General features: G+C 42.1%; 1 protein-coding gene across 1 annotated transcript in view; it reads right to left on the reverse strand.

Moving 5' to 3' along the window:
* Positions 1-20034, reverse strand: part of NELL2 (neural EGFL like 2) — a 1025546-nt gene that overhangs the window by 812083 nt on the left and 193429 nt on the right. The window contains exon 3 of the mRNA XM_086919530.1: positions 18618-18768. Coding sequence (XP_086775656.1) covers positions 18618-18768 — 151 coding nt within the window. The remainder of the gene's footprint in view (positions 1-18617; positions 18769-20034) is intronic.

The following is a 20034-nucleotide window of genomic DNA, read 5'->3' on the forward strand; positions in this document are numbered from 1 at the left end:
CGTTGCTTCGAAAATCTTTTAGGATGGTGCTCCTGGGAGAGGGGATAAGCCCTATAACCCACTTACACAATGTAGATCCAAGCCCAGGCACACATCAGAGTAAATGAACAGCATGAAAAGTCTCTACACAATTATTCGTGAACAATCAAAACAAAGATCAATGAATAATGAAGATAATGTTGCTTTGTCTTTAATTTCATATTCAATCCGACCAAAATAAAACCAGCCGACATGTGGAAATAGTTCAGTGACTTCCCCAGGGCTGAATGAAGACGATGAAGGCCTTTGTAATTGCGCTGCCAGTGATAATTCCAACCCGGCTGGGCTATATCCTAAAGTAGTACCGATCAATGCACGAAAATCATCTGAAAACATATTATAGAGGGTAATATCATGGAGCGGGTACCAAGAGGGTGTTGAGCGTCAGACGGTAGGTGCGCTGTAGCGGGTATGCTATGGAATACCTCATGGAAGATCAACGTGTTCCGGAACATGTTGATCTTCCATGAGGTAGTAAATATTGGGGCCCCGACGCCAGACTTTTAGATCACTTCTGGTAATCAAGAGGAACCTTTGCCAAGGAGAAGAGCCAGAGAAGATGAGGAGGAATACTGCTCCTGTGCGGTTTGCTGTCTGGAGTTGGCCTACAGTGGCTGTTTGCTGCCTAGGAAAGGAGAAAAGGATGTTGCTGTGTCCCCTGCTTGAGGAAGACTGCTACTCTGCTGCCCTGCTACTCTGCTCCCCTGCTGCCTCGCTGTTCCACTACCCTGCTGCCTCAGTGAGAAGGATTGGACCTGCATCTTGAACGATGAACCACCCAAGTAACTCCCAAGGCTACTTGGGTAGCCTCCTGATCACAGCCTCAGGGACCGAAGAGGCTCTAATCACCATGAAGCCAGCACCTGTACTCTAGATGCTGTGAATCCTGCCCTGCTCAGGTGATGCTGATGCTATCCCAGTCCTGGACCCTTCGAAGTGGGCCTGAAAGTGCTCTGCCAGCCCATCTATTGTCTCTTGGGCAGAACCAATAAAGGTTGATGCATCTAACTCACAGCTCTGCATTGGAAACACTGCTGCGCAATGCATTTCCAACGCACAATCTTACGTCACAGCTCATTAGAATCAGAGCCGCGAAACACATTCCCAATGCAGAAATTCTCATTGCAAACCTCTGTCAAAGCCATCCTCGACAACGAATCAGGACCTTGCAATGCAAGCCTCGTCAAAAGCTGTATTAGAACTGGTGCAGAGCGACTCACCCTAGGCGCAGGACCTTGCATCCATGCCCACAACTCATTTGAACCGCCGCTGCACAGCGCGTCTGCAACACCAGATCTCGAAATGCTCCACAGCCAGGATTTAAGGTACTTTTTTCAACAGGCTTAACTTGGACCCTGTATCCGACCTACGCTTCATCATGATCGGCCGGAACTTGTAACTTTATCCAGGTTTAACGTGACCAAGTAACCAAAGTTGAACCACCGTTTTAGCACTATTTTAACTTAAATCTTTAAAATTGCTTATCTCCGGTTCTCCTGATTGGATTTTTGGCATAAAATAATTGAGTAAAACATATTCTATGTTTCTAAATTTGTGTGAGATTTTTCTTATGTTGTGCTCTCACTTTATTGCTGTCTGAATGCTGCATAAATACTTAAATACACATTGCATATAAGTTAAGTCTGACTGTTTTTGTGCCAACCTACCAGCGAGCTAAGCAAAGGACAATTTGGGGTTTGCTTGTGTTACCCCAACCAACTGACCAGTAAACTGGTTGCTGCTTAAGTATGGTTTCAAACCCCCAACCAGGAATCCAATTTCCAAGAATGGTGCTCTCACATCTTTACTTTTAGGATGGGCAGGCTAGCCAGTTATAACTCCATGTTCCCTATTGTCTTTTACCAAGTTCAAAAATTAAATGTGCGAATAATTTATAACAAGCATTTGCAATACAATCGGTCTCACCTTTGGGACCTCCTTATATGTATTGAGCTATGCAGCACATTAGCCTAGGTGCTGAAACATCTACTGTTCTTTAGCAAGGAGGAAAAGTAAGCACCAAACTGCGTGACATGCCAGGTATGGGAACATATGGAGAGAAATATTGCCTTTCAGCCGGAAATGTTATAGTCTAACACTCTGTTTTTAATATAAAATCAAGGCCTTCAGTGGTCATATCAATCAAAATAAAAGATTAGATACAAAAATAGTATTGTCAACGGGTGCTCATGGAAAACAATTTCTATGGACTGAAATCTAGAGAATGCTAAAGTGATTCTGGTATTTAACTGACCTTTGCTGGTCGTTTTCTATCAAAACAGTTAAATAGAGGCAGTTGAACAGAAACAAAGTCCCTAAGTCGAAGCAGACAAGTCCTTGAGCTGATCTGCAGAGCCCACAAAGTACAGACACATATATGTAAACACTAAAGTATATACAAGAGGTCTTGAATGCTCGACTTAAAAAACTAATATAACCCAATTATTTACTTTTTTTATTTTTTAATTCTATTTATTAAAGATTGCATAGTAGAAATGCAGCGTTTACATATTATATTAACATTTGTACATCAGATGAAGCAATCAGTGCGGCACTGTTGCTGCACATTTCAAAAGGATACAATTTTTAGTTTTCTCATAACTAACCAGAAAAACAGGCAATCGTCAGTATAGTTATAAATCAAATCCGACATTACAGCATTTGAGTATCAAAATTAACATGGGTAAACATATTCTGTGGAGTCAATAAGCAGCATTCGGGCCAATATTATATATCTATATACAAAGACAAGCAGGCTACCGTCTCTTCCTATATCTGTTAAGCATTGGGGCGGGGAGCAAATCACTCCTGGGCCTTCCGTATCCCATCATCTACACATTTTTGCAAATACGGCACAGTCATGCAAACAAATTTAGGGTAATCACATAGCATCAGTTCGGAATCATGCAGTCGGGTTCGTGGGTGTAGCCATGGGGGAGACCATCCTATCATGTGACCACTGCAAGAATGGCTCCCAAATGTCTCTAGGACGTGAGGTAGTTGGCATCAGGTCCCAATAGGCTCCCAGTTGCGTGTGTCCATATGTAACATCTGCCAGCCAGTCACTAAATTTAGGCTTAGTTTTACGCCCCCAGTTCATGGCCACTTGCCTTTTGGCATACAGTAACAATAACGCATGTAACTTCCGACCTTTGAGCTCAGTGTTTTCCACCCAGCCCAGAATGCCTAGGAGCGGAGAAGGGGTATCCGCTCTATTAAGGATTTGATTGATAGCAACAAAAATTTCAAATAATCAAATAAAGCCGACCAGTACCAAGCGACGTATAAAAAAAAAAACCTCCTCCCCACATTTCCAACATTTGTCATCGTCTCTAATGCCCATGCGATGGAGAGCTAGCGGGGTGCGGTAGAATCTATGGAGAAACTTGAAGTGTATAAGTCGGAGTTTGTAATTTGGGGAGAGTTCCAATAGCTGCCTACAGCAGAATGACCACTGTTCGTCAGTCAGGGGCGTCTCCAGGTCATTGCTCCATAGTTGCTGAGACTTGGGCACCACTATGGGGGATTGTTCTTGCATGGAGTTGTATAGGCGCGACACAAGTTTCTTCCGGGGCGCCCTAGCTAATATGTTTTGTAGAGCCTGTAGGTGTGGCGGCTCCTCAGGGAACCGGTCCCACATCGCCTGGCATGCAGATTTGAGTTTGTGGTGTGTGCATCTGTCTCTTAATGACAGTGGATTGTCCTCGTCTGCGACCGGCAGATCCAGGAATGTGCCATCAGGGTACATGTCCGCGAATGTGCGCAATGTGGATCCAGCGATGGTTACTTCGCCTCCACCGTCTTCCAGGCACGGAAACATGGGATTCTGTTTAAGGGGGATTGCAGGAGCATATAACAGAGATAGGGCAGCTCGTTTTAGCAGTTCACGCCAAGTCCAGCGGAGCATATTGGCTGAGTCTATGTCTTGCGACGGCCTGGGAGTTTTGCGATAAAGGGCCAAACTCAGGGGAAGCGGAGCAACCATGTCAATCTCCACTGCCACATGGGGTTGGTAAGGTGTAGGGTATGCCCAAAAGTGTAGGTATTGGGCTTGTGCGCAAAGTGCGTTCAAGTGCATGTCTGGAGCACCCTTGCCACCCTGCCTAAGTGGAAGTGTTAGCAATGCCCATGAAAGTCTAGCCTGACTCCCAGCCCAAACCAGTGCCAATAAATGTGAGCGCAGACATGAGAAGAAGTGTTGTGTCAGTGAAATCGGTATGCTTGTAAATAGGTAGAGGAATTTAGGCAGCACAATCATTTTTATTAGTGCAATTCTACCTGCCAAAGAGAGGGGGAGTTTCGACCATATCGCCACCTTGCTTTCCAGCCAGGATATCGCTCTGCCAAATTTCAGAGTCCAGATCTCCTGGACGTTTCGGCTGATCCAAATGCCTGAGTATTTTAGCTCGTCTGCTTCCCATCTTAGAGGGTAATCAGAATGTACCTCGGGGGTGCTGTCAGTGAGAGGGAATATAACTGACTTCGACCAGTTTATGGAAACGCCCGACAGCCCCCCAAACTTAACAAACTCTCGCAATAATGGGTTTAGGTTTTCAGTTGGGTTGTTCACATACAGAGTGACATCGTCAGCGTATAAGGAGGTAAGCAAACTCCGAGTACTGAATCCAATACCCCTGGCAGTATGGTGTTGCTTAATTCTTGCAGCTGATGGCTCCATGGCAATGGCGAACAATAGTGGGGACAGTGGACACCCCTGTCTAGTGCCTCTGGAATTTGGGAACGGGTCAGACACCATGCCGTTAACTCTAACCCTGGCTTTAGGGGCAGTGTGGAGTAAGCGGATTAGATTTACAAATAACGGGCTAAACCCCTTACGCTCCAAGATAGATAATAGATATGACCACTCAAGTGAATCAAATGCTTTCGTGGCATTGAGAAATACCACTGCCGCTTGTGTATCAGGGTGTAGATAATGTAGTGTCGAAAACACCGTTCTTAGGTTATGAGTAGTAGCACGGCCAGGTATGAACCCTGATTGGTCCGGAAGGGCCACAATTGGGAGCAAGGGTTGGAGGCGATCAGCTATTATTTTCACATAGATTTTGACATCAACATTAATCAGTGAGAGGGGCCTGTAGGAGTCTATATTCTGGCCATCCTTATCTGGTTTCAGCAATGTAATGATAAGGGCCTCTCTCATCGAGTCCGGCAGCACTCCCACCTCTTGAGCCTCAGCGAAAACAGCATGTAATCGCAGAGCAAGCTCCTCCACATACGTCTTGTAAAAAACTGCCATGAGGCCATCAGGTCCCGGAGCTTTATTAAGCGGAAGGGCCTTGATAGTAGTGGCAATTTCCTGCACTGTCACGGGTCGGTCCATATATTGCCTGTGCGTATTGTTAAACCATTCAAGTGCTCTGGATTCTAAAAAGGACTTAAGGGAGTCTTTCGATTCAGCATGAGAGGACTCATATAACTTAGAATAGTATGTGGTGAATGCCTGTACTATTTCGTGTTGGCCCGTTGTCATTTCCCCTGCAGCGTCTATAATTGTGTGTACATGTGTAGGTGGAGAGATGGTGTTTATCATCCTGGCCAGTGTGCGACTGGGTCTGTCTCCCTCCCCGTATCTGCGAGCTTCAGCCTGTTTACCAAGGACTTTCAGCTCACGTTGTTCTTCCTCGGCAAAGTCTAGCAGTTTGGTTTTAATCTGGGATGCCAATTCAGATGTAGGATCTACACAGAATAATTGTTCAAGAGCCTTAAGTGTACTGTCAGTCTCAGCTAAGGTATTTCTTATGGCTTTCAGAACCCCTGCCTTACGTGCTATGCATTGCCCACGTATAACAACCTTAAAGGCGTCCCAGAGAACTGCCTCAGTAGTAACCGAGCCTGTGTTGTTGGTGAAGTAATCTGTGATGTCCCGTCTAATTTCTTCCCTAAAGGCCGCATCCTGAAGCGCATTAGGCGGAAGGCGCCAAGTGAAGGCCCTGGTAGGGGCTCCCGGAATGTCCAGCTCCAAGAGACAGGGAGCATGATCTGACAGGGAACGGGCCAAAATGTCAACTTTAACAGTCCATGTTGCCACATCCTGTGATACCAACCAGTAGTCTAATCTGGATCAGGCCACATGATATGCAGATATGCATGTGCCCACTCTAGCCCCCGCATTACGGGATCTCCATATATCTATAAGTGAGCCCTCATTCATTATGTCTCTCAGAACCTGGCTGGCATGTGGATGCAATTGCCTGGATGTGCCCTTTCTATCTAAGGAGTCGTCTATGACCACGTTGAAGTCTCCACCCCATATAACTGTGGAGCAATCTAGAATAGTGACCTGAGCCCACACCTCCGTGAAAAACTCCGGATTGTCAGTGTTTGGTCCATACACCGCCACCAGAACCACGTTTTTGCCGAGCAGGGCACCATGTAATATAACGTATCTGCCCTCAGTATCACAGAACACAGAGTGCTCCCTCCATTCCACACCACGGCGCAAAAGGATAGCTACACCCCTTCCGTAATTCGAAAATATAGCTGAGTATGTGGATCCCCTCCTTGAGTGCTTAAGTTTGGGTGAGCACGTGAAATTAATGTGTGTTTCTTGCAAGAAGCAAATATCTATACTATGTCTGAGCAAGTAGCTGTGCATTAGTCTTGACTTTCTGTTGTCGTTTAGGCCCCTTATATGCCATGTTAAAACTTTAGTCACCCCCATTGTCAGTGTTTTTCTCCAGTGGGCCCGTACTCCGCCCGACTCACACTAGGAACATGTAGATCACAAAAACATGCAGATTCGTAAATAGTTGACGATATACCAAACTTCCCATTACCCAAACCCACCCTCCACCCACACCAACCCCCCAATCAGTTTGTGTCAGTAGCCCCCCTACTACGTCAATGGCGCGCAAACAATAGAACAGTTTAATTGTGGGAGACACCCCTTGAAGGCCTGGCATCTCAAGCATACACCCCTGCTCGCTCACGGTGGCTGCATTAGTTCAGGCTATTCTCTAACTGATAAAAACAGGATAAAAGTATTACACAACCTTTAGACCAGTCATCTTTGGCGTCTTATAGTACCATAAGAGGAGCATAATGGCATTTTCGGAGGTACAAGGACAATTACATCAGTGACATTATATGTAAGCCCTGCGACATGTCAGCAGCAGGGTATTTGGTGTTCAGTCATTGTCACTCATTTGGCTCTCGGCTTCAGCCCCAGTTTGAGCCTTCCTCCTAGATCTGGGTTTATATATATGCTTCGCAAATTTCAAAGCGGACCCCGCATCAAGAAAATGGTGCGTCGTGCCATCGTGCACGTCCCTTAGTTTAGCAGGGTACATAAGGGAGTATGGGACTTCTGCTTGGAGAAGCAGTTTTTTGGCAGGCAAGAATTCTTTGCGCGCATGCTGCACCAGCGGCGTGAAGTCTGGAAAGAAGGATATGTTATTCCCTTTGTGTGTTATCCTCCCTTTCTCCCTTGCCAAACGTAGTATTAGGTCTCTGTCTTGATAATTGAGCAGTTTAGCTAGGATTGGTCTTGGTGGAGACCCAAGGGTGGCTTTTTCCCCAGTGTTCTGTGCGCCCGCTCCACAGTAAAGACAGGGGAGAGGTTGGGGTCGAAAATTTCGTGCAAAAGGTCGGATACAAAAATCTCCATTTTCCCCATATCCGTAGTCTCCGGAATGCCTATGATACAAACATTAAATCTCCGAGAGCGCGCTTCCAGGTCATCCGCCTTGGCGCATAGCGCCTCGATTTTCTTTTCCATGTTGGTGATGTGCACTTTGGTATTTTGCTGAAACTCACAGCATACCGTGTGCCTATTTTCTAGGCTATCTAGACGTGTTTCGTGTGTGGCAACCTGGGATCGCACATTTTCGAGCTGGGCCATCATGTTATCCAATTTTGCATTGATACTCTTCAGGCTGGAGCGCACCTCAAGCATTAGTGCAGTTACTTCGATGTCTTGAGGGGCTTCCTGCGATGACCCCCCCAGCCCCAGATTCCTGCTCAGCCTGCTTGGACAGTCTTTTCTGCTCAAACGTGAGCTTCGGCTGGCGAGTGTCGCCCTTCCCCATGGTCAAGTGCCTGAAGTTAGCGTATCCTGCAGTATGGTGCGTTCTAGTTGGCTATACCGACGATGAGCTTGCTTCACAGGTAGCGCAATGCGGGGCAGTGCAAATCACGGGAGATTGAGATAATCAGACAGTGCCTCTCCACTACTGTTGGCGGTCACCTAGGCCCTAAGGATAGTCAGACAAGGGGCTCTGCCCGAACAGCACTGCAGCGATGAAATAGGCCCCTCAGGAAAGACAGGGCCAGCAAATGTCAAATACCACCAGGGCCCCGAGCCCCAAAGATCACTGTCCCAGCAAACAGGTCTCTCAGGGTCCAGCGCACTTAAAATGCATGAGATCAAATGGGTATAACTGGCACTGAGAATAGGCAAACCAGAACAAGATCGAAGCAGTACATTCTTGCAGCAATTTTGAAAGCCACCTCGCTCAACCGGCTCGCCGCCATAGCCAGCACTCACACCTGCCACGTGCGTGGCGCACCAAGCCAGGACGCTCCACAGTATGTGGCCGAATCGCCAGTTAGTCGTTACCTTAGTGTGGCAGTAGGTCAGCGGGCATTCCGATATTCCTGCTCGGAGCCAGTGGGTACAGTCCCGCATTCGGTACCACTCGCGATGACACATCCCAATCCAAAATGGCGGCAGCTCACGTCGCCGCTTTTTAAATTCAATTCTGTGGTAGTTTGGAGGGTCAGTGGGCTCTAATAGAGGTTTCTTTCATTCAAATTACCCTCTGCTTATCCAGAGCCTTACCCCACCTCCACACGTTCGGGTCTAGGGCCGTCACACGATGCACCGCTTCTCCCTCGATCAGGCCTGCGGGGCCGCGCCCTCAACTAGCACCCGCGCCCACGCAGGCCTCCAGCGCCGCCGGATCCCACCACCAGCTCCAGTAGGACAAAGTTCCGGGTCGACTCCAAGAGGTTCTAGGTGACCCAGGGAGCCGGCTCTTCGGTCCATTGTGCCTCAGGTCATCTGCTGGCGTTACGAACTGGTCCAGGCTGTGTATTATTAGGAACAGCCAGGATTATGAAAGGATTTCTCTTGCAGCCGGCGGAGCTCGCTGGTTAAGCGGCCATTTCGCTGCTCGTCCGGCCACGCCCCCGCTCGAACCAATTATTTACTTAATACCAATTAAAAATTAAAAAATATTTTTACATTCAGTGAATTTAGGGATGTTTACTTTCCAAGCTTAATAGATGAATGATTCTCACCAATATGAGAAAATTGATTATTATTTGGAGAGTAATAATGTCAAAATTCTATACAAGCTCCAGCTAAGTCTCAATGATTTAAACCGAGACCTAACCAGTGGTAGCTGTAGCACTGACTATACAGGTTAACTTAGGAGACATGGTTAAAGCATTTACAGTGCCAAAACTGTTAAATAGTAGAAAGAACAATAAAAATCAAACAGCAAAAATGTGATGGTTAAGGAAGCAGAGATATGAATTTAAGTAGTTTAAGTTAGAATACAGCATAAAAACCCAAATAGTTAATTGCATTTATCCAGTTGTGTTAAACTGGATCCGAGTGAAACGTTACAGCCACATGCGTAGTACTACCAGTCAGGTACAGGGGCAAGGTTGTCCCAGTGGAAAGTGTACCTTCCAATTCTGAAGATATTCTGGAAAGAAGTCATTGTTGATGGGTTGTAGACGGGTCAGGGTTCAGTCTGGGTCCAAAGGAGTGTTCGACAATGGCAGTCGGAAGCGCAGGTCCTTGGTGTGAACCTCAGCTCTGGTGGGAAACCTGGTGTGACTGTCACAGAGGGAAGGAACTCCAGAATTGATATGCCAAATGTTCTTGTTGATGGCTAGATAATATTTAACATCAGACTTGTTGTCCCTCCACGTTTAGACTTATAAGCTTTTCTGGAAATCAAATTGGCACTAGGCCATTAAAAACAAAGCAAATCTACTTGAGTTGTGGTATGTTTCTATCAATTCCCAAAAGTGTTCACCTGCTTCGCACACAACATTTTCTTCTCTACTGCCCACCCCTATCTTCCCTCATGTTGTTTATGCTCAGAGCTGAATAGTACAATTGTCTATACTTCTCAGATGTGGCAATTCTAAAAATCTGGCATTGATTCCATCCTGTAGGACATTGGCTGGTGACCCTGGTATAAGCCTAATGTTGGCAGTCATCCTCATTATTTTTCTTTATTTGATGTTACAGATAAAATCACAAAAGACATTAAAAATATTGTTAAAAAGAACATACAAATTATTATGAACAAACTCATTCATGTTTTTAAGACCCCCATCAGAAAGGGTAAGTGGAAAATGGAAACAGTTGAAGAGTTTAACAGCTGTAAAAACAGTAAAGCAGGCCTAACATGGGTAAAGTTCATTGGCTTTAAAATCGGATATAAAAACTTATGCCGGAGATTATTATATTTTGGACAGAGCATGATGACATGTAAGGTATTGTTAATCAATGTGTTGTCACAATCATCGAGGGGTAGGTCCGAATTCGTAAAACAACCATGATTAAAAGGGACTAGGGGGGAAATAAATTCACCCTAAAGTGAGTCAACAGCCGACGTTGATTGTGTGTCATATTCCAAGTTAGATAAGGCTCTATATTACTAACAGTTTGCACCAATATTGCATGTCGGATGGAATGTTTCATTAGAACAACTTGTCCCTAAACGCATTTTCAGCCTTCTTGCCCACGACACCAGTTAAAACAGAGGGGTTGTCAAACAGTTCAAACCACCCTAGCAAGTTACACGCCACGTATGCCACACACAAGATCAGGGATGACTTTTCCAATCTTAAACTGTCCTGCAATAGTAATCTGCTAAGAATAAGTTCCTCCTTTACCCAAATCAAGTTCCAGAGCTTTAGGCAACCAAGTCGTAGCTGGAGAAAGTTTAAGCCTAGTTCCACGTGGACAATTTCATATGATATGCTTTGTGGGACCATCAAGAGACCTCTTAAAAATTTATTTTCAGCTAATGGGAGAGGGGCAACTGACCCATCAATATCCCAATATTCCACTACCATAGCTCGCTAAGGGGATGCACTTGGCCCCATAGATTTCCGGGACCAAATGAATGTGGGTGCGCTCAAACCGACAAAAAAAAGTCTTTGATGTAAAATCTTGCCCTGTTAAAAGACAGAACATTCTGTGTAATAAGTGGGTGCCAATTCAGCTCCGAGTCTAAGAAAACTCCCAAATACTTGAAGGTATCTACCTGACTGATGTGTTTGCCTTCTACCATGTATCTCATTGTTTTTGTGTTTTTAGGACCAAACTTCATAACGTGTGACTTTGAGAAGTTTGTTGTCAGGTCAAGATTGCTCATAAAATTCATATAAAGAGTAAGGAGTTTGTAGAAGCTTTTGGCTGTACGGGCGATTAAAACTGTATCTTCCGCATAGAGCAAGGTGGGTATAGGACAAACTCTTGTTTTAGGAACGTCACCACCTGGTGCTGACAAGGCTTGTTCTATGTAGTTAATATAAAAAAAATTAAGAAAGGGGCTAAAATACAACCTTGTCACACCCGATGCCGCAATTTAATGTGCTCAGTGCACTCTCCATTAGGGTCGAATCTGACATTGACTGAAAGGTCATTGTGCAAGTCACGCCGTAATTTTATTAAGACTGGGTAGACATCCATCTGTCCCATCATGGACCAAAGCTTAGAACGGTCAATTCTGTCAAAGGCAGTGAGGTCCATGAAGTCAAGATGGACTGCACCCTTCTTGGCCTTAGTATATTTACATGTTAACAAATAAAGATTTAAAATTTGGTCCACGGTTGACGGCCAGGACAAAACCCATACTGGAGATCAGATAAAATGCCTCTCTCGTAGGCACAATCTGCTAGGCGGTTTAATAAAATCCGCCAAATAATTTTCACCTCTTAGTCTATGAGAGAGAAAGGCCTGAAGCATGCTGGTTCTGAACTATTACTCTTTATAAAAACTGGGACTATTGTTTATTGGGAGCAGGTTAGTGGAAGGGGACCAATAGCTGCAGCATTTAGATTCAATGACAGTAGTGGTGCCCATAAATCTATGCAGTTTTTGAAAAGGTCCCCTGGCACCCGGTCAGGCCCTGGTGCCTTGTTTGATGGTAATTGGGAGATAGCAGCTCTGACGTCGGTTAAGTCAAAAACAATGTGGTTGACTATCAGGGGGTCTTTTGATATCTCCAGCTTCTCATCTAAACTATAAATGACTGTAACATGATCCACCCAGGCCTGTGTGGGAAGAAGGTTGTTCCTAATAAAAGTAGAAGTAATAATGCCCCAAAAAGCAGAGCTAACACGTTGCCTGCTAGCAGTTAGTAACTTATCCCAGGACTCCTCTTTTAGATGAGCCAAGCGTTCCTTGCAAACCGTTCTGAATGCAGCTCTGGTTTCTTGACCTCTACATGGCAACATGGTTTTGTATACAAAATGTTTCAGAGGACCATGCGGGTTTTGGAGCACCGACTATCAAATCAATTTCAACATGTGATACCAGAGGTGAGGCAGTATCACAACGCGTGATTTAATAAACCTACAGATGTTAAAGATAGACGCCAAGATGCTATATGGTAACTCATCTTCAGACAAACATGTAAGAAAATCAGTTTGACACGAGAAGATACATTTTTCAACAAAATGTGCTGAACAATATTAGCCCACCATACCCTTCATCCCTGAACCGTCGGGGTGATGGGCTCTTTACATAGGAGTACTGGTCTCAGTGGTTTATTATACCAGTAGAATAAGGCTGTTAATGGGTTATGATCACTCAGGTTATGACTTAGGACCTTAAAATCCAAGAGTGGAGGTATAAAGCAACTAGAGAAAAGAATATATTCGATAACAGTGCGGTGTCCTTCCCATTAAATGTGGGTATTCTCTTGTTTTGGAAATCCTGGATACTATCCATTAAATTTATTAAATTAAACTCAGAGGCAAAGCTATTTGTAGCAACACCTAGAAGAGAGGTTTTGAAATGCACCTGGAATTCAAGAGAGTCTGTGAAGCCACCCTTGAGCCACCCACTAAAAGGAACGGGTTGCTGGGACTGAGTACGATGAGGAACCATCAAGATATAAACAACCCTCAATGTCCCACGTTTCCAGTGAACAGATGAATTCATAGTTCTTTATCATACTCAGCCACGCGGCATCTGTGAGCTTGCCTCTACCACTGCAATGTTCCAGTCACTAAAATCACGCAGGGAACCTGGGAGAACAGGAGTTGACTAAGCATTACAAAACAAACATAAACACAGACTCGGTGAGGTGAGGTAAGTGGTTGTAGTCCTTTTGCTGTTTAAGTTCCTCCAGGAAATGTACTTGTACAACTATCTGTACAGATATTTGCATGACCAACACCGTGTACCCTCTACTCAATTGACAAGTTCTCCACTGTCTTCATAACAAATATAGCTTAAAATAGTTTATTATTTAATTTATCATGAACATAACTCTAATAATAAATCTAGCCCTCAAATCATTTTTATTTTGTTAATTAAATTCTTACTTTAATTAAAATTAAATAAAATATTTATTACTAACCAAATCCTACCCTAAATACATTTCTGTTAAAACAAATTGACGGGCATAAACTTAATTTAATTGTACCTCTACTTTAAGACCTAATTAATATACAGTAGTTTTAATGAATTACATTTTCACATTCATCTTAGTTATTTAAATTACTACCTGACATAACAGTAACTCCATCTTTAACTGTTAATTAATATTCCTTAATTTGTAGTATTAAAGTAATTACCATTAACCGGATCACTGACAAAATATAGAATACAAAAAAATAGAATACAAAAAATATAGAAGTAAAAATATAGAAAGCAAAAATATCGAAGTCCTATCTACAAGCAGGTAAGTAGAAAAATATCGAATCAAAAATATCGAATAAAATATATATAGTTAGTCAAAATATCGAATATTTTAAAATATGTTAAAAGTAATTTAAAATTAATGAAATAATAACTATAATTAACAAAAACATACTTAAAAATACTTAAATAACTTTAAAAGTATTAAATAATTAATTTAAGTTAAAAAATAAACATACAATTACATTTTTTAACACATATATATATATATTTACATAATATTCATTATTATTATTATACAACATTTTTACTGTAGGATAGCGGGAGGGTAACATTTATTATTACCACTCCTGCAACTGCAACAGTAGGGTAAACGTTGGATAGCGTAGGGGTAAAAATTACTATTCCCAATCCGGACAGTGAACAGTAGGGAAAGCGTTGGATAGCGTAGGGGTAAAATTACTATTCCCACTCCAGAGAGTGCAACAGTAGGGAAAGCGTTGGATAACGTAGGGTTAAAATTACTATTCCGACTCCAGAGAGTGCAACAGTAGGGAAAGCATTGGATAGCGTAGGGGTACAAATTACTATTCCCGCTCCGGAGAGTGCAACAGTAGGGAAAGCGTTGGATAGCGTAGGGGTTAAAATTACTATTCTAACTCCAGTGAGTGCAACAGTAGGGTAAGTAAATACTTCATATATTAATAAAAATAAATTAAGTATTAATACCAATAAAAACTTAATTAAAAATAATTACCAAATTAATCCATACTAATATTATAAAGAGAGAGCCCAAACCTTTGAGGCGGGTAATCTCAGGAACCACAGCACCAATCACAACACCCAATACAGCGTTGGAAAGGGCAGTTGCAGCAGAAGGACATAGGCTATGCAAACGCCCACCATATACTTTTAAAAGGTAAAAGAACCGTGCCAGCAAAGTAGTCCCATGTGGGCGTGTCTGCGTTGTGCTGTGGGCGTGTGCTGGGGACGTGACAAACGCTGGGGGCGTGTGGTACGTTCCGCTCTTCATGCCATGTCTCATATCGTGTGCTAATCCCACCCTGCTCCCTTTAAATACCCCTGCACCCCATAATCACCCTTACTCCTTAAAATACCCCAACACCCTTAAACACTAACCCATCTTAACCCTATAAATATACCCTGCACCCCAAAACCCAAACCTATCCCTAAACCCTAAAAATACCCCTGCACCCCAAAACCCAAACCTAGCCCTGAACCCGATAAATACCCCTGTACCTCAAAACCCAAACCTACCCCTGAACCCTAAAAATACCCCTATACCCCAAAACCCAAACCTAGCCCTGAACCCTAAAAATACCAATGTACCCCAAAACCCAAACCTACCCCTGAACCCTAAAAATACCCCTATACCCCAAAACCCAAACCTATCCCTAAACCCTAAAAATACCCCTGCACCCCAAAACCCAAACCTAGCCCTGAACCCGATAAATACCCCTGTACCTCAAAACCCAAACCTACCCCTGAACCCTAAAAATACCCCTATACCCCAAAACCCAAACCTAACCCTGAACCCTTAAAATACCCCTGTACCCCAAAACCCAAACCTACCCCTGAACCCTAAAAATACCCCTGTACCCCAAAACCCAAACCTAGCCCTGAACCCTAAAAATAACCCTGTACCCCAAAACCCAAACCTACCCCTGAACCCTAAAATACCCCTGTACCCTTAACCTAGCCCTGAACCCTAAAAATACCTCTGTACCCCAAATCCCAAACCTAGCCCTGAACCCTAAAAATACCCCTATACCCCAAAACTCAAACCTAGCCCTGAACCCTAAATATACCCCAAAACCCATACCTATCCCTAAACTCTAAAACTACCCCTGCACCCCATAACCCTGAACTATATCTGAACCCTTAAAATACCCAAACACCCCAAAACATATACCTCAGTACCCCAAAACATATATCCCTATACCCATACTTACCTTATCCAAACATTAAAAAAAACAAAGAAACTCAAGTTCACACACTACTGAACGCGCACTCTTCAGTGCATCAGCAGTGCACTGTGAATCGGAGCGTTTCGCAGGCCTGTCACAGATAAGAAATGCTATCTAAACAAAATCCTACAAAACCATATACTACTGGCGGGCAGCAATTCATACCCGGACAACGTCGGGACGGCCTGCTAGTATAATATAATAATTAATCAATTAAAAATACAAATAAAAATTAATTATTAAAATTCATTACCTATTAATACAAATTAAATACCAATTAATTAATTAGCAATTAAAAAATAGCAGTTAATTCAAAATAAATACCAATAAATACATTTAAATATTTAATCAATCACACTTAAATTACTTCCCACCCTATTCCCCTATAAACCCACAACCTGCTATGGGAAATACATTTATAAAATTAACATAATTATCAATTAATCAATTAATAAAAATGAATTACCAATTTAAATGTAATTAATTACCAATTAAAAATTAATTAACAACTAATTCAAAATAAATACCAATAAATAAATTGAAACATTTAATTAATTATAATTAAATTACTTCCCACCCTATTCCCCTATAAACCCACAACCCGCTACAGAATTAAATTATGCAAAAATTAAATAACATAAAATTCAGTACTTAAAATAAATTATAAAATAAATATACTCTTTTCACACATATACTAACATACAAAACACTTTAAAAAATTCGATATTATTAAAAATTCGATATATTTAATACCTATATTATATACTTCGATATTTTGACTTTCTATATTTATGAAAATCGATATTAAATTACTTACCTTAAATTCAATATTTTTGTTGACTATATTCTGTTCATTCGATATTTTGTCCATTCTATATTTTGACTTCCATATTAGTGCTATTCCATATTTTTGATTCAATATTTTGCCTGTACATCCCATTAACCCAACCCTAATATTATTCCTCTCAATAACTCAGATTTAATTTAAATTATTTCAAAATTCATTATACCTATTTCAAACTCTTTATTTATGCAATTTGTACTAAATTCATACGTTTCTCTTGGGATTTTAAATGCATTAAAAATGAATTGACCTTTACTCTCCTATTAATTACCTTATATCATGTAGTGGTCATCCCTTTAGTTATTGACATCAGTCATTGGCTAATGCGTGTTATATGGCTGACCATCTCTGATCTTCTTTGGCCCACTTCCCTAAAGGTGCAACCAATCGGAGCTGGAGGTGCATAATATCTGTCACCCCGCCACAGACACCATCGTTCTTTGGGCTCAAATTTTCATTGGCTAATTAGGGTTTTTTTGCCAATGGGCCATTCGCACTCCCCCATTGCAGACCATTAGGCATGGCAATGAAGCATTAACAATTGAAATAAGAGAGCTAAAGCTGGTACGTGCCATAAGCTCTGCGTACAGAAGTCAACCATCTTGAAACAACCCATCCTCAAGATAAAGCAAAGAGGAACAGCACTTTAACAATTAGAAATCTGAAAATATTCCCCAAAGCTTTAAAAGGTGTATACAAACGTTTCAACAAATCACTGGCCAATTCTTATGTTTTTTTGCCTCAATGAAATGACTGTGTATTGACACAAAACATATGTGCTATTCATCTCTTCCTATGTTTATTTTGCGGTTTCTCTTCTCCGCTCCTACAAAGGTTTGAGGGAAGCAAATCAATCCAGCATGTACCCAGGTTGCCCTATGTGCCTAGGTTGCCCACTATGTCCTTTTATATGCCTTTGACTCGCTGTGGCTGTCTGCCTATGGAACGGTTGGGATCTCTTATTGTCCCGCTCCTGCCTGGTTTATTTGGAGGACTCTTTTTCAACTTTTTCTGGTTGATCAACTTCTTTGCTGTGGGAGAATACGTGAGGTCATCAACAAGGAAGATGGACAGCATGAAGCTGCAGTGTCTGCACTAATATGACCCTATTAGTTAAAGCACGCCCATGATGATGAGCGAAATGCAGAGTACCAGGAATACAGAAGAGTGTTGATGTGTGTAAAATAGGAATTAAATAAATTATCCAGGTTGAACAGTACTGGCATTGCTAGTTTAAGCTGTATGAAAAGCCTCAATACCTGACGTAAAAGAGGCACAGTGTTGTAGCCCTGCATAAAAATGCTCACAATTAGGTATCACTTTTCTCTCTCAGTGTATGTAGGAGCTTTCACAGACATTGGGACAAATCAAGGTAAAGTTTATAATAAAAAGAAGCACTTTATATTACTATTATGTAAATTCTGTTTTATGCATAATAGTGTCAACTTACCTCAGCTCACTTGCTGTAAAGTGGACGTATTTTGGTTTCATACTTTTATAACTGAAAAAATTATTTGTTTTATTTCAGCACCTTGGCTAGAGCAATAGTATGTTTTTTTCCTCTCTACACGATGGCTGTCTTTTTGTAGCTTTTGTGACATGTTAGCAATGCAGAGTAACCACTGGGCTAAAGGTATCCGTTTCACATTCACAAGCAGTGACTTTGAACGCCTGACCGCAACATGGCTGCCACTGGTGTCAGAAGTGGCAAGCACAGGAACCAATGAAAAGCAAGAGGGCAGGTTGTAAGCCCCTTTTAAGATTTATATTAAATACAGTAGATTTCACAAGCACAGCGCAAGCCTAAAAAGGGCACTGAGCTTGGAGAATTGGATTTGTCAATCAAGTGTGTAATTTAAAATATAGTGAAAAAGAAGACCAAACTTACCTTTGCTCTAAATGATGTATCGCAAGAAGGACACCTGCACTTAACAGGGACTGTTTGAGAGTCACCAAAATAGTAAATTCATGCTTATTTCGGAGCTTCTGAAATATTGACTCGGCCGTTTCAGGTGTTGCCTTTATACTTCTCGAATTATCTGAAATGAACCAAAAAGACATGTGCTTTTAGTGTGAAAGGAAGACAAGACAAATTGTGAAGTAAATGACATTTACATCTGAAGAGCAACAGGGACTACAGTACTTAAAGTTGGTAGTATAAGATAAACTCTAAGGGTCTCATTTCATGGGCTGCAGTATTTAGGTATTAATACCGCACTCAGTATATACAAACTATCAAGAGCAGACGAATTTAGCAGGTGCTGAATTACTTCCCCATTCAGAGTTGTGCACCTTAGAATGGAGGTACAGAGGTAAAATATTGCACTTTGTCCACAGTTCTGAGCTGCACACATGGAAAAATCTGTGCAATGAATAAGTCTGATATTGCCACACCATCAGTAATCCTGATGGTGTCACAATCTCCAATTTGCTAAAGACTCTGAATTTTTGGGACATTTAGGCTTGGGAAGACTGAGAATGAGATATTGTCAATCACATTTTATGACAGCCTAGTGGAGTATTAGTCTCTCATCTCATAATATTGGCTGTTGTATCATTTGGCCTCATGTGAAGTGCTTGCTTTAGAATGCATTGGGACTTTTTCCATCTAGAAAGTACACTACATCATCACTCTTTTTAGTCCGATTCAATTCTGCATTTCATACACACATTGTATAGATATTGCACTTGTTACTGCAGCTGGCACTATTAATAACTCCAGTAACAATGCCTATACCCCCACCACAATGCTACCTCTACAACTTAAACCAAACCACCACTACCAATAACACCACTAATACCACCACCAATAACAATAGAAACATCAAAATACCACCACAAATATGTCAAGTCCAAACATCAACAATGAGAGAACCCAACAATAGCGCTACCATCAATACCATCATCAATACCAATACCAATACCGCCATTGCTACCATCAATCGCAACACCTATAGCACATACCCACCACTACCAAAACCATCATCAACACCATGAATACCGCAATATCATCACTAACAATACCACCACCACCACCACCAAGCACTGGCACAGATGACTGGTGCAGATTAATGTGCTACCCCATTGGAACATCAGTCTTTGTGTTTGTGTTTGCATTGATGTCATATTAAACACAGACCTATTGGCTTTGTTTGATGTACTCAGCCCCTAGGTTTTACTTTGTTAGTTGTGTGCTAGCAAAAGTCTGGGAGAGTCCCTGGACATAAAGTCAAATTATTTATTGGTGATCGGGAGCACCTGTATAGCACAATTAACAAATAATAATATATATAAAAATAATATAA

The sequence above is a fragment of the Lissotriton vulgaris genome, chromosome 1_1 (assembly GCF_964263255.1).
Source record: "Lissotriton vulgaris chromosome 1_1, aLisVul1.2, whole genome shotgun sequence".
NCBI classification, from domain to species: Eukaryota; Metazoa; Chordata; class Amphibia; order Caudata; family Salamandridae; genus Lissotriton; species Lissotriton vulgaris.